This window comes from Panicum virgatum, chromosome 4K (assembly GCF_016808335.1).
Source record: "Panicum virgatum strain AP13 chromosome 4K, P.virgatum_v5, whole genome shotgun sequence".
Classification (NCBI taxonomy): domain Eukaryota; kingdom Viridiplantae; phylum Streptophyta; class Magnoliopsida; order Poales; family Poaceae; genus Panicum; species Panicum virgatum.
In genome coordinates, this window is record NC_053139.1 from 40,917,520 (window position 1) to 40,932,556 (window position 15,037).

General features: G+C 42.6%; 2 protein-coding genes across 2 annotated transcripts; one reads left to right on the forward strand and one right to left on the reverse strand.

Annotated features, from left to right (window-relative positions):
• The first annotated feature begins 139 nt into the window (after window positions 1-139).
• On the forward strand, window positions 140-12,905 carry LOC120704068 (isoleucine--tRNA ligase, cytoplasmic-like). The gene is made up of 27 exons (XM_039988318.1): window positions 140-831; window positions 1,514-1,579; window positions 1,660-1,803; window positions 1,952-2,148; window positions 2,607-2,769; window positions 3,357-3,470; window positions 3,619-3,716; window positions 4,189-4,267; window positions 5,473-5,631; window positions 5,927-6,016; window positions 6,655-6,788; window positions 7,714-7,873; window positions 7,980-8,063; window positions 8,232-8,444; window positions 8,529-8,654; window positions 8,952-9,089; window positions 9,181-9,284; window positions 9,397-9,460; window positions 9,649-9,737; window positions 9,818-9,959; window positions 10,666-10,729; window positions 10,805-10,872; window positions 11,028-11,150; window positions 11,228-11,293; window positions 11,887-11,992; window positions 12,120-12,211; window positions 12,306-12,905. The coding sequence occupies exons 1-27, from the start codon at window positions 298-300 to the stop codon at window positions 12,405-12,407; spliced, it is 3,519 nt and encodes a 1,172-aa protein (XP_039844252.1). The 5' UTR covers window positions 140-297; the 3' UTR covers window positions 12,408-12,905.
• A 595-nt stretch (window positions 12,906-13,500) lies between these two features.
• LOC120704069 lies at window positions 13,501-14,464 on the reverse strand. The gene has a single exon (XM_039988319.1). It carries the CDS (start codon window positions 14,364-14,366, stop codon window positions 13,731-13,733), a length of 636 nt encoding a protein of 211 aa, XP_039844253.1. The 5' UTR covers window positions 14,367-14,464; the 3' UTR covers window positions 13,501-13,730.
• Between the last annotated feature and the right edge of the window lie 573 nt (window positions 14,465-15,037).

Below are 15,037 nucleotides of genomic sequence, written 5' to 3' on the forward strand. Positions count from 1 at the left end.
CCCCTGCGGGTGGGCTTCCAAATGCAGGGAAAATCTGGGCCGGGTGCGAATTCCGCGTGGGCCGCCAGCCCGGGGAAAAGGCCGGGAACGTGGGCTTCCAAACTTGCCCTAATAGATGAAGAATGCCACCCCACCCGTTGCCATCCCCTCCCGAGCAAATCCCACCCCACACCCCTTTTCCCGGCCGCCGCCGTCGCCGCGGCGCCCGAAACCCTAGCCGCATTCGCGGCCCTCGCCGCCGCATCGTCCGGAATCCCAGCCCCCTTCGGCGCCTCCGCGACCGCCGGAGAGGAGGCCATGGACGACGTGTGCGAGGGGAAGGACTTCTCCTTCCCGGAGCAGGAGCTGCGGGTGCTCCAGCTGTGGAAGGAGAACGACGCCTTCAACGAGCAGCTCCGCCGCACGGAGGGCGGCGAGGAGTTCGTGTTCTACGACGGGCCCCCTTTCGCCACGGGCCTGCCCCACTACGGCCACATACTCGCCGGCACCATCAAGGACGTGGTCACCCGCCACCAGTCGATGCGAGGGCGGCACGTCTCGCGCCGGTTCGGGTGGGACTGCCACGGCCTCCCCGTCGAGTTCGAGATCGACAAGGCGCTCGGCATCACCAACCGGCAGCAGGTGTTCGACATCGGCATCGCCAAGTACAACGAGACGTGCCGCAGCATCGTCACCAAGTACGTCTCCGAGTGGGAGGCCGTCGTCACGCGCACAGGGAGGTGGATTGACTTCAAGAATGACTACAAGACCATGGACATCAACTTCATGGAGAGCGTGTGGTGGGTCTTTGCGCAGCTCTGGAAGAAGGACCTCGTCTACAAGGGCTTCAAGGTCGCTTCTGTAATCCCGCACATGGCTAATTTTTGAGTCTGTGTTCATAGTTCTGACTTCTGAGTTAGTTGTACAAAGTACGGCAATATTAGATTCAGTGAGTTTAGTCTGACAAGCTTAGGATTCAGTGAATCAAAACTTAATTGTGCTTTTAGCTTTTCCTACTGACTATTTTTCTTATTTTGGGTTTAAAATTGCTATATGTTGGCTAGTATCATATGCAACTATCAGCATATTCCATTTTTTTTTTGCATCATCTCAATGTGAGAAGTACTTATCAGCACATAGTTAATGCTGTATGATCTACAATTTCCATTGTTTAGCTTTATATATTACTTTTGTTCCCCTGCTTTGTATATTGCTTCTGTAAGGGAATGCTTCATTTCTAATTTGTTGATCTGGGGCTTGTGACCGTGCGTATGTATTTTAAGGCTGGGGTGTGGCTGTCACCTTAGGAATTATATATTGGTTCTAGGGTATTCTGTGCCAGTGATGTTCAAATATTATTTCTGTACAGCTTGCCTTATGATCCTTCCCGAAATAGGAGAAGAACAAGAAACATACATGATATCTGGCAATAACTTATGCTCTCTAAAATATTGAAATGTATCTGAGTTCTGTTTCTGTTCATTGTAATGCAAGGAACCCATTGAAACCTCCTGAATTCTTGTTCTTGTTCCAGGTGATGCCTTACAGCACAGGCTGCAAAACCGCACTGTCAAATTTTGAGGCAGCACTGGACTATAGGGTTGGTTATTGGCTTCCTTGCTGATCTTGCTAATTTTGTTCTTTTAGTTTGTAGTAACTGATTTTTAAATTGTATCATAGACTGTTCCTGACCCAGCGGTGATGGTATCCTTCCCTATTGTTGGTGATGCGGACAATGCAGCTCTTGTTGCATGGACTACAACACCCTGGACACTTCCAAGTAACCTAGCATTATGCGTCAATGCCAACCTCACGTATGCAAAGGTTGGTACTTATCATTTTTTGCATGCCGTCTGCATATTCTGCTCCATGTCTACAGCCCACCCCGGTTGTTTTGTTACTAGAGATTTATTATTCATGCACTTCTCTGCCTGTAATGTTGTCTGAGGATGCTTATACTATATACAAACAGGTTAAGGACAGGACAAATGCAGCAGTATATATTGTTGCGGAGTCTAGGCTTGGGCAATTGCCAGTTAAGGTCAAAGCTTCAGGAAAGAAGCAGGCACCTTCAAAGGGAAGCAATGCTGAAGGTGTTCAGGATGGTTTGGATAAGGAATCATATGAGCTGTTGGCAAAGATTCCTGGGTCATCCTTGGTTGGCTTAAAGTAAGTACTCTTCTTTTGAATTTTAACCCTTTTTGTAGTTGGTCTTTTACCATTGGATCAGATTTCAACAACATAATAAGCTCTTACATATATGTATTGTCACTTGCCTGCACTTCTGTAAGTGTTTGGACCAGTTTCCTGTAATTTTGTTAACCACTGTTGTGTTTTGTAAGACCTCGCTGCTCTGAGCTAAGTAGTCCATATAGCTTGTGATTTGGACGTTCAAATTCTAGAAAATCGCTGCATGTGGATATTTTGCACTGATAATTAGCGTACTCGAACAATGATTCCACTCCTGTCCATTGAAGTTCTATATCTTTACCAAGCACTGCCACTCTTGAGTCTTGATTGCTGAAGATTGCTTTAGAATCTTGAATTCATTATATTGCCAATAATAATTGGAGTATATTTGGAACTTCTTCTATTCTTATGACTGGTGCCATTTTATCTGGTTGCAGATATACTCCTCTATTTTACTTTTTTATGGAACTTCAAGAGACTGCCTTTAGAGTGATTGCGGATAACTATGTCACTGATGATAGTGGAACTGGTGTCGTCCATTGTGCTCCTGCTTTTGGTGAAGACGACCACCGTGTTTGCCTTGCTGCTGGGATTTTTGAGGTTGGATTTTTTTTCTTCTTGAGTTCATGAATATCCAGACTAACTAATATTCTGCTAAGGCATTTAGTCCTGAGAGAAAAGATTACAAAAACCAGGAAACTCGTTTTCAGAAACACAGGGCAGTAACCCTATCTATTTTAATCAAAATGATACAGCATAAATGCTAAATGAGTTTTTCTAACACCTTCTCTTTAAATTTTTCTTCCCCCTTAAGAGCTCTTGTTTTTAGATCAGCGGAAGTATTTATACGCACATTTGATTTATTAAAAATAAAGCTAGAGCTTAGTTCAGTATTTCCCTAATCTTCACAGTTTGACTTGAAGTTCGGGAATAAAATTTTCCTTTTTAGCATAACGTTGTTAATTTATCAATGGATACAGTTTTGTCATGCTGCTTCATTGATGCAAACCATCTCTGGTGATGGGATGCAATTGTGTTGATCTATTTGTTCCCAATTCGGAAGAATGGTCATTGTCTAGAATGACTTGTTTTGTACATCTTTTTGTGCATTGTATCTCTGGCTAGTCAATCATGATCTTGTTTCAATATTTTATCTAATTTAACCTTTCCGATGGCTTCACATGCAGACTGCTGGGCTTGTTGTCGCTGTTGATGATGATGGGTGTTTTATTGAAAAGATTACTGATTTTAAAGGGCGATATGTCAAAGAAGCCGATAAGGACATCATTAATGCTGTTAAGGCAAGTTGCTGTTTCAATTTTCATTAGACTCGTATCCCTAGTCTTCAATAACCTTTGCTTCTAGTTGCCCAACCAACATTGCTGCAGCAAACCATTATTTTTATTTGCATGAGGATTGCACTCTGAAAAATGATAACAATATGAACAGGATAAAGGAAGACTTGTTAGTAAAGGGAGCATTGAGCACTCTTATCCATTTTGTTGGCGCTCGGGCACTCCTCTTATCTATCGGGCTGTTCCCAGCTGGTAATCTTTCTGTACAATGTCGCATAAATATTTTGTCCAAATGCTGACAATTGATGATTTTTTTCATTCAGCTTGATTTTAAGTGCTTTGGTCCTTGTTCTGATAATGTGACAATCCTTTCTGTTACCTCTCTTACTGTCTTATACAACATGGAATGATCACTCCATGGATTTTCCCCCATCATGTTATAGTGAGCCAGATACATAAATAAATCCTCAATCTTTTTTGTTTCCTTTAATCTCTAGTAGTATTACTATTGCCAATGCCTTTCTATTTGACTATGAGTTTTCCTTTGAGTTGATGACTCATGTTGGGTTCCATCTCTAGCCTGCTTAAACTTGCTTGGGACTAAACGACTTTGTCCTTGTTGCATGTTACTTCAGTTCATCTGCCCTTTACTTCCATTACAGTCTTCCTGTTGAATTGCTTGTATTTATTGGAGGAATGTATACCTGAAATAGCTTTTCTGTAGGTTTGTCAAGGTTGAGAAGATTAAGGACCAGTTGCTGGAATGTACTAAGGAGACCTACTGGGTGCCTGAGTATGTTAAGGTATCTTACTTCTTGCTACTCGACACAGTGCCATCTGGAAAAAATACCTTGTTGAGAGAAACCCCATGTGGAATTACTCCTCATAGCCGTTAAAACTGTATTTTGCCCATGCTTAGATGGCTATGATGGAATCTCACATGGTATTGTCCTCGTAGAGGTCCTTTCTGTGTTTCTAAAAATCTAGACGGGAAGTAGCCCCTTAATTGGGGATTTTGTAACGTAAGATTAGCTATTGATAGTATTGTGTTTACCACTGAGCACATTTGATTGTTAAGGCTGGCTCTATATAAAGAAAAATTTATCATGAGGAACGAATTAGTTTGGTGCCACAAGTCCTGTCACCCATCTTGATCTCTCATTTCCCAAGAATGTTAATACTGCATGGTGATCCTCCCTGGCTCCCAGAGGTGCTCGCCTGCCATTTTCTCATAACATTACTTGGCCTTAAACGACATTCAGCAATGCGCACAAGCTGTAGAATTTTTCTTAAGTGTTATCTTAGAGTCACTTGTGAATGAATTGCCAGTGGTACTAAACCCCAACATTACTCTGGCTGATTTTGTTAATAAATGAATTATGGATTGGCTAAAGGTGTTGTAAAAATAAGGAGGCTTTCGATTGGGGATTGAGGATAGTGAACCACTAGGAATATGGTCAGCTCTTGTGAAAAAATATGGTAAGTTGCTATTTCACAGCAGCTCTTGAAAGCAATTTTTTTAACGACCACATTGCTGCTTATGAAGTGTTTTTCCAGTCAGACCCTACCAAGTCCAGAGAGCTGACAAATGTTGCAGGCAGTATCGCCTTTTTTTTTTCTTTCTGAAACTAGGTCCAGCAAGTGCTTAAAGATGCACGTTAGGGAGCTTTAGAGCAGTACTTTGGACTATGTTGCCTTATTATGAAAGTCCCAGTGTTCTTACCCCCAATGATGAGGTTGGCTGACATGTGATTTGTACTTGTGCATACTTAATCATTTCTTAGCTGCATGTGGCACCAATGCCCACATTGTTTTGCCTTTTCAGTTCTGTTTTCATCCCATGTTTCTAATACTCCTTCCAGTTTTCATTGTTTGCAATATATACATAACCTGAAGTATGAACATTAGACTGTTTGGAGGGTTTATGTGGTTAATAACAACATATTCACGAAGGATGATGCCGAAGGTTTCTGTTTTAACTTTTTTTTTTTACAATGAATGCATGCAGGAAAAAAGATTTCACAACTGGCTTGAAGGCGCTCGTGATTGGGCTGTTAGCAGAACTAGGTTCTGGGGCACTCCACTTCCACTGTGGATGAGTCAAGATGGTGAAGAAATTGTTGTTATGGATTCCATTGAGAAACTTGAAAAATTATCTGGAGTGAAGGTTAGCATATTTCTTTCGAGTTTCATCTCTAGCCTACCCCAACTTGCTTGGGAAAAAAGGCTATGTTGTTGTTGTTGTTGTTGAAGGTTAGCATATCCACTATTGATCTTACATTATCTTGACTGAGGATTTGAAACGATGGTGGATTTTGTTATATTCTCTTTCCTTGTTACTGAGACATTTCATGTGGCAAATAATAGGCACTTATTAAGTTATTATCTAGATCTCCTGATCACTCCCAAACTTGTCGTGGACTCGTGGTAACTTTTGTTTTCTCTTGCTAACATATCGTCAGGTTACTGATCTTCACCGACACTATGTTGACGATATTACAATTCCCTCTAAGAGAGGACCCGAGCTTGGTGTGCTCAAACGTGTTGACGATGTAAGTTTCTTTGGACCCTAACTAAGAATTTTAGTTTACATGTGCTGTGCATCTTAATTTACAGTGATGTCCCGGTATTCAATTATTCAATTGACCTTTTCCTTTTCTGTTAGGCCATACAACATTTAGATTGAATATACCTGTAACTGAGATGTTGACATAATAAACCTAAGATGATTCAAGTGCAAAATGTTTGCTCTTAGTAAATAGTAATCTCTAATTTGATTGAGTACAGCTATTTCGGTCTCAAGAAAAAATAAAACTACTTATGATTTAAATATCGACTTAAATACCAATGGAATTTTTTTAATAAGGTATCTAGGTGAGAAACTCTTGTGGGGCTGCGCCTTCTCTTTTTGTTGCTTAGATTTCTGTAGCATTAGATGTTACCTTGATTTTGCTGAAGTGGTTGGTACTATGCAAGTTCCCTTTGATGTTTGAATTTCAATAGCATGTATTAAATTTCTGCTGTTTTGTAATTTTACAACTATTTCTGTTTTTTTATCAGAGCTATTCATATTAAGTTGTGTATGTGTGAACATTTGGCTTGTCAATGCAATGGATGTGAATGTTTAACGTATCAGTGTTTTTCTTGGTTTTATAATGGTTTTCACTAAGCAATTCTGGTTGTTGCTCAGGTTTTCGACTGCTGGTTCGAGAGTGGGTCGATGCCGTATGCCTACATTCATTATCCTTTTGAGAATAAGGAGCTATTTGAAAAGAATTTTCCTGGCAATTTTGTTGCAGAGGGTTTAGACCAAACACGCGGATGGTTCGTTACTCTTTTCAGAATAATAGAAAGTGGTATAATGGTTTCATTAGTCAGTAATGATTGGAGGGTGCATTTTCTTCCTTCTATCTGTTCAATTATGGCCTTTTGTGATGTTTCATGATTTTATGCCATGTATGTTTTTTTCATGCGGAATATTTGTGCAAATCTTGGGACACTTATGAAGACCTGTCAATTTAGTTCTGAAGCCATGTACTTCCTAGCACCTTGCTCCTCTTGGCTTCAAACTCTGCTTCCTTGCTTGTGTGGAAGACATGATTGATTTTCTCTGTTAACATGATGTTTCTGCTTGGATGAATTTACTTTCCTTGTCATAATTTATGAACATATAATATTGTATTTTTAAAATTTTGGTGAAGAAACGGGTATTTCCTGCCATATGGTTGTGATGCATTATTTCGTACCCAAAAGAAGTGAACATCTTTCATTTCTTTAAAGTCACACCTCTATTTTCTTATGTTCTCAGATAAACTGGCCTACTTAGAAAATGTATAGCTTGCACAATATATCAAATGAGAAGTAGAGGTGAAATGGAATAATAGGGATTATATCATAAATAACAAGTGAAAGTGATATTGCTGTTTGCTGATACTGTGCACTAAAGGCCATTAACTTCCTTCACTTCTTATTACTTTTGTCCTTGTATACTTTTTATGTCCTTATGAAATGAGTAATCTGCATTGGTCTGCACTTTTGGGTCCTATCTTGTATCTTCTTAATATTTCCATTTTCTTTATCCTATATTAGTTCCTGCCACAGTTGATAAGAATAGAATCCTCATTATTTTGGGTCTAGAATGTCTGCTAAAAGCCAATAATTGCAACTATGGCACTGCTTCAAACCGTCATACCATGCTTATTAATGGTGGATATGAATTGCGCCTTTATGATGTAGCTTAATACTGCAGGTTCTATACTCTGATGGTGCTCTCAACAGCACTGTTTGGGAAGCCTGCATTTAAGAATCTTATATGCAATGGTCTTGTCTTGGCTGAGGATGGTAAGAAAATGAGCAAGAGTAAGAAGAATTATCCTTCACCCACAGATCTCATCGATGAGTATGGAGCGGTATGTGGTGCTTGCTTTGAACAAGTCGATGTCTGTCATAGGTAGATACATGCATATTGACTCTGTGTTGCAATTAGAAATTGAATTGGAGTTTCCTTTCTTTCAGGATGCTTTGCGACTATATTTGATAAATTCGCCGGTTGTACGTGCAGAGTCTCTACGATTCAAACGTAGTGGTGTTTACAGTGTTGTAAGTTGATTCTTGAAAAGTCTGTGCTCTCTTACTGTCATTTGGTCAGGCTACTGGTCTGCATATAAATCATATGATATCAATTGTCCAATGATATTGTGCTATTGTTAATTGCTACCTTGACGAAAAGAACATGACCTCCAATTTGATTTGCTTTTAATTTATCAGGTGAAAGATGTCTTCCTCCCATGGTATAATGCTTACAGATTCTTTGTTCAAAATGCGAAGAGACTTGAAGTTGAGGGTCTTGCCGTATTTTCTCTGATTGATCAAGCGTCACTTCTAAAATCATCCAATGTTTTAGACCACTGGATAAACTCTGCAACTGAAAGTCTAGTCAGCTTTGTTCAACAGGAGATGGATGCATATCGGCTTTACACGGTTGAATGCTTTACTGTTTTTCTTGATATTTGTTCCCTTGAAAGATCTTTGTGGATGTAATTTGTTATCTTTTGTACACTGCAGGTTGTGCCATATTTGGTAAAATACATCGACAATCTTACTAACATCTACGTGCGATTGAATCGCAAACGGTTAAAGGGACGTACTGGAGAAGAAGACTGCAGAATTTCTCTTTCAACGCTATACCATGTAAGTACATTCCAGTAATGCACAGTTTTCAGCTTCATTTGGTAAATGGTGCTGCAAATTGACTATGGATCACTGAAAAATGTATTTTAAACCTAGCTTATACATCAGTTTACTGTTAACGTGCCAATTTCATCTGTTCTGCCCATCTATGTCTGTATTGTGACTAATATTGTGTTTACAACGATGCTGATAAGTCAGTTTCTTTGTAGCTTTTGGCTACGTTCCTCCAATTATCATCCATTTTCGCTCACATTTTCTCTCTCTCTAGTTTAATGCACTCAAATTATCAAAATGTAGGCTCTTGTTACAACTTGCGTGGCGATGGCTCCATTTACACCGTTCTTTACTGAAGTTCTCTATCAAAATCTACGGAAGGCCTCAAATAAATCTGAGGAGAGCATTCATTTCTGCAAGTTTCCTTCCACAACTGGGGAGGTAACTGTTCTTCATCTAAACATTCTATTATGTCATAATTTATCAGATTGACTTATGGCTTAATGTGCAAATGATCTCGTTACATTATCAGAGAGATGAGCGTGTTGAACAAAGTGTGAATAGGATGATGACCATCATTGATCTCGCACGTAATATTCGTGAGCGGCATAACAAAGCTCTCAAAACACCACTCAAGTATGTCCAGGCTCCCTTAATCTTTTGCATGTGTATATTTTCTATGACGATGTGCGTCGTTCTGCATTTAGTAGCATTCAGCTGTCATATCGCCAGTAATTTGTGTTTTCAGGGAGATGGTGGTTGTGCATCCAGACAATGAATTCCTTGAAGACATCACGGGGAAACTGAAAGAGGTTTGTTTTTTGTACTGAAACCTATCAGTTATTAGCTTGTTAGTTTTCGCCCATTCTGAAATTGTATAGAGCTTTTAGCAGTCACCAACCAGATGCATTCGTAGCTGTTCAAATTCTTTTACTTAGTTTTCACTTACATTTTATTCTTCAGTGTTGAATGTTGACAACATCTACTCTGTACCATGTAGTATGTCATGGAAGAAATCAATGTTAAGACTGTCACTCCATGTAATGATCCCTTGGTGTATGCTTCTCTGCGGGCCGAACCTAATTTCAGGTATTATTAGTTCAACACACTAATTAAGTAATTATCGCACATTTCATATCCATTACTCAGTGCTTGTGGTGTATTCGTAGTGTGCTAGGCAAAAGACTTGGAAAAGACATGGGCAAAGTATCAAATGAGGTGAAGAAGATGACCCAGGAACAGATCTTATCCTTTGAGGAAAGTGGGGAGATTACATTCTTTGGCCATTGCTTGAAGCAAGATGATATTAAGGTAATATTCCATGGACACACATCTCCTGTTTGATGGAGCAAACAATTGTCAAGGATATTACTTTAGATCAAGACTGGGTGATATGTGCTAGTTTAGTTATTCATCTCCACCTAGTTGTATGCATAAGTGTTAGCAAGGGTTATTGGGCTGGGCCTTTGGCCCTAGGTGCTGGTGCACAGGCCTTGTGCCTTGCAGTGTGCTGCAGCCCTAGGATAGATAGATGGGATAGATGATGATCTATTAGGCAAGGATCTCCTGGCTGGTGTTGTTTCCATATACCCCAGAGACCCATGCTCTTTGCATCTCATCAATCAATCTATTATTTCCGAGCCATATTGGTTCCATGGTACCACGAGTCCTAAGTTCCCCAGATTCATCTTCCGCTGCCCTAGATCTGCGCGCTGTCCTTGGCTGCGCCTATGTCCAAGTTCCCCTTACCGAGGAGGCACACCAAAAGCAGCAGCAAGAGCACCAGGCCGTTGAACATAACTAACTTCCCAGTGCTTGGATGCCGTTGAACATATCTGCATCCGGCAAATATTTTTCAACTTGTATGATGAGACAATATTTGGGATTTCTGTTTTCACTGGGGGCTTTATGTCCAATTAAATTTAGAAGTTATTTTTTTTAACTGAAGTTATTTTATTTCAGTCTGCTGCATCTTCACATGTACATAATTTACCATTTAGACCCTATATTTTTATAGGTGGTCCGGCAATTCAAGCGTCCTGAAAACGTGTCAGAGAAGGAGATTGATGCTGCAGGAGACGGTTTGTAATAAATATGCTACTTTATCTTGGTAGTTTGGCTAATATTTTTCGTTAACACTGTTGTTTTTGTTGCAGGTGACGTTTTGGTCATTTTAGATCTACGAGCTGATCAGTCATTGTTTGAAGCTGGAGTTGCTCGAGAGGTAGTCATAGTTCTTTATTTGTGTTTAAGCTTTGGTACATTGTTTCGGAAACTTCAGTTACACAAACGAAAAAGATAAATACATTTGTTCAGGAACACAGTTACTTATTGCAAAAGTTATAGTTTAATATGATTAATATATGCATCTCTGTCCAGGTTGTGAACAGGATCCAAAAGTTACGGAAGACTGTTCAGCTCGAACCTTCTGATCCAGTTGATGTATATTACAAATCTGTGGACCATGACAAAAATTCGCTGGGAGAGATTTTGAATTCACAGGTCAGCTAAAATTGGTTGGTCTAAAGGATACTTGTTTTGGAACATGTTTTTCAGGGAAATTGGTTTGTTCTGTACAGGTTAAGTATATTAGGGACGCACTTGGTTCGCCACTCGTTCCAAAGGAAATGGCACCAATAGATGTGGTAAGTCTGGATCTTCAACCCTTTTTTGTTGCATCACTGATCTTCAAATTCAATTTGAATAATGCATCCTTATCAACCATTTTGCATCCTTGGTATCTTCATCAATAATAGATTTTTTGTAGTTTAATATTGCATTGGGAGATTTATGTACTCCGGTAGTGTCTTTCAGTTCCATAGCAATTGGTCTCCTTTAACACCTAGGTTTCTAGTCAATTTTTCTTTTGCTTGGTTTGGTTTGCAAGAAGGGCGGGCCTGGTGCAGCGGTAGAGCATACCGTCTGTAACTGAAAGGTCCCGGGTTCGAGCCCCAGCCTCTGCACATTTGTGTGGGTAAGGCTTGGGGCTTAAAAACAACCCTTCCCCAGACCCCGCACAGTGCGGGAAGCCTACGGCACTGGGTATGCCCTTTTGGTTTGGTTTGCAAGTTTGAGCAGTTATTTGAAGGACAAACCAGCAGCAGATACCATACCTGATCTATCAAAATGATGGCATATTTGGCATGTCATTTAGGTCTACATTGGCATATTTGGAGTTTATCAAACTGATGTTTAATAACCTGGTTTTTGACAAAATTCGAAATGGTGGCGTTCACAGGTGTTTGTTGGTGAGGAGTCTCATGATGTACATGATATGTCATTTGTCATATACATTGCAAGGTCATGCCCTCTTCTTTCGCCAGATCTTCTTGCTCATGCCTCAGGTAAATCTTGTAGACTCCAGATTATGTGTACGAACCTCCTCTGCAGATACTCACTATTTCAGTTTTGATACCTTGTGGTCCTGTCGATATTCTGCGAGTAATGTATGCATGAACTTTGATGTAACAGGCAACAATGATCATGTGGAGGCATTGAGAGTATATCTTTTGTCAAGATCTCTTTCCAGATTGAAGAACCAATTCCAAGCAGGAAATGGCATGGTAAGCAGTCATTCGAGTCATCCACGATGCATATTTCTTCCAGGCCTTTGTGTATTCCTCAGTTATATATTTATTTTTTTGTCTATCTGTCCAGATTACGGTGGACTGCATTGAAGGTTACCCACCAATCAATCTACAACTAGGAAAACATGTTTTCCTCAGTGCAGGGGATTTCTATCTTGCTAGCGGATCCTGAGTTTTGTTTGCAGCATCCCAATTTTGAATGATTTGCCATTTGTTTTACTGCAATCGGTTTTAACAGCCCAGTCCCATTTATGCACCTCACCAAAGTCATGTATTCACATTCATCGGCTGTTAAAGATGAAATGGCGAAAAAATTCAATGCATGCGATATCAAATTTTGCATATGCTCCCCTGATTGCATGTGAATTAGGTGTACAAAGAACAGACTATGGTTTCTCTTATGTGTAAGATTAAGAATAGCTAGGCATATTTGTTTGTGCTTTTAGTCGCATGCAGTTGATGTAACTGCAAGGCGCATGCAGTTGATGTAACTGCAAGGTTTAGTAGCTGAGTTGAGGTTATTGCTGCGGATCGCGTCGTGGGATGCCTGACTCTGTCAATGCAGAATACAGTCATCAGTTCCATCTCCATTTCTTCCGCCGGTTGCTTTTGCTGACATGTGTCGGTCACGATGACTGCCTCAATGCAGTGTCATTATACTTCCACTTTTTGCTGAAACTGGTCTGCGGTCCAATCCTGGTTCTCGCCATCTAACATGCATTGTCGACTGTCACGAGGTCGGTGCCTGTCTGGCTCTGGCCATGGACTCTGAGAAAAGACTTTATCCACCAGCCGGTCAACAGCATGACTGCTGACAAATTTCGAGCTTTTATTTTATGATGATGATGAAACGAAAAGCACTGCCTTTATGTAAAAAGACATCATTGTAAAGGAGCAATAACTATAAAGATGTCGTGTGCTTGTTGCTTATTTTGTTTAGTATAGGATGATGTTTGCGCCATGTAGCCAATTCAAATGTTGGCTTCTTTTGTTTGGGCATAGTCTAGCTCTGCACGTTTTTCTAACTCTTATTTCACTATGTCTGTCTGTAGAACCCAAGAAATTGGCGAAGTGTAGGCATCTTGTGTTTGTGCCATGACGGATGACGCGGCTTCAGACAGGCGAGGGAAGATCCGAGTTCGTCATGCATCAGCAATGTTCTCCCGTATTTACGTTGACTCTGCCAATGGTGATGGTTTGGGGTGGGGTGGGGGGGGGGGGGGGGCTGCGTGCAAGTCTTACTCGGCCTCCATTCTTGCTCAAACTTAACACTGCAGAAACTGCGGAAACTACACATTTTTCGACATTATTTTCTGAACATTGCGAAGCAAACGTTCTTTCAATGTTCTCTTCACAAGGAGAACGAACACCAACAAGAGAGTTGCTAAAATTCTCTCACGCCACAAAAGAAAAAAAGAAAAAACATAACGACGCGCTCACGCAACAACACCAAACCAGAGATGAAGATCAGAGAGGGGACAATGCAACTTGTCCATCACGTGGGCTTGAGGTCCTGAAACATGGAGTCCCACTTGATGTCGTCGTCGCCGGCGCTGCCGTCCTCGTCGTCCTCTTCGCCTTCCTCGTCCTCGTCGTCGTTGTGGTAGCAGTCGTGGAACATCAGGCTCGCCTTCTGGGACGACGCGGACAGCCGCGCGGCGCCGCCGCCCCTGGCGAGGCCGTCTCCTCCGCCGGCGCCGTCGGTGATCATGAGCACCATCGACTTCTTGTTGTTGGCGGCGCTCTTCTGCTGCACGGCGCCGACCCGGACGGCGCCGTCGCCGCTGCAGATCCTGGGCACGACGGTGACCGACGACGCGCCCCTCCTCCCCACTCCGCCGCCGCTGGCCAGCCGGCGCACGCAGCGGGCCAGGCACCTCGTGGCCCTGCGCGCGAGCCGCGCGGCCGCCGCCGACGCGCCCTCGCCCGCCTCCGCCGCCGCCTGCTTCCTTGCAAGCTTGAGGATCTCGAGGCGGTGCTTGGCGACGGCGATGCCCATGCTCTTGAGCAGGTCGTGGTCGAAGTGCGCCGCGTCGCCGGGCTCCAGCTCGTTCCGGCTGAAGAGGCGCCCGTACTCGTGCGTCAGCGACGGCGCCAGCCCCGTCCTCGACAGCCACGCGTACCAGTCCATGGCGCGCCCTCCCCTCCCCGCCCGCTCACTCCCTCAACTCCTCAAGACCTCAACCTCCAGTGACCCAGGACCAGGTCCCCCTCACTGCTCACCGCGACCACTCGTGACGACGCGCTAGGCTTTATAGAAAGGGGCGGGGACACTGAGAGTCTGAGACCCTGAACCGGTAGAAGCTCGCAGCTGCAGCAGCCAGCAGCACGGTACAGCTCACATGCCTCTCTGCCACAAGGATTGCTACCACCACCACTCACTGCCTCTCTGCTGCTGCTGCAGCAGCAATGGCTGCCACCTCACTCAGATTCTACTCCGTATTCTAGCAGCTGCAGCGAGTAAATTCCGGGACGTATTGCTGCGACACCGACGCGCATAGCGCGTGGCAGTACCGCCTGGATTCTGCGCACGGGCACACAAGATCCAACACCACATGAGGTCACAGCCTCACCAATGTTCGTTCATGCAGTACCGTGTATAACCGTGTGCAAATCTTAATCCAAAACGGCACAGGGAGGTCACCCACAAGTCACACCAACAAACTAACTAAGCTCGAGGCAAAGCTGCCAGGCTGATCTGGAGCAGATCACCGTGCATCCGCTGGCTGCGGCCGCTCACATGCCCCTGCAAAGTGGCGCTGGCTTTCCTTTTCAGCATAGACTAGTCTGAAGTCGTTGAGT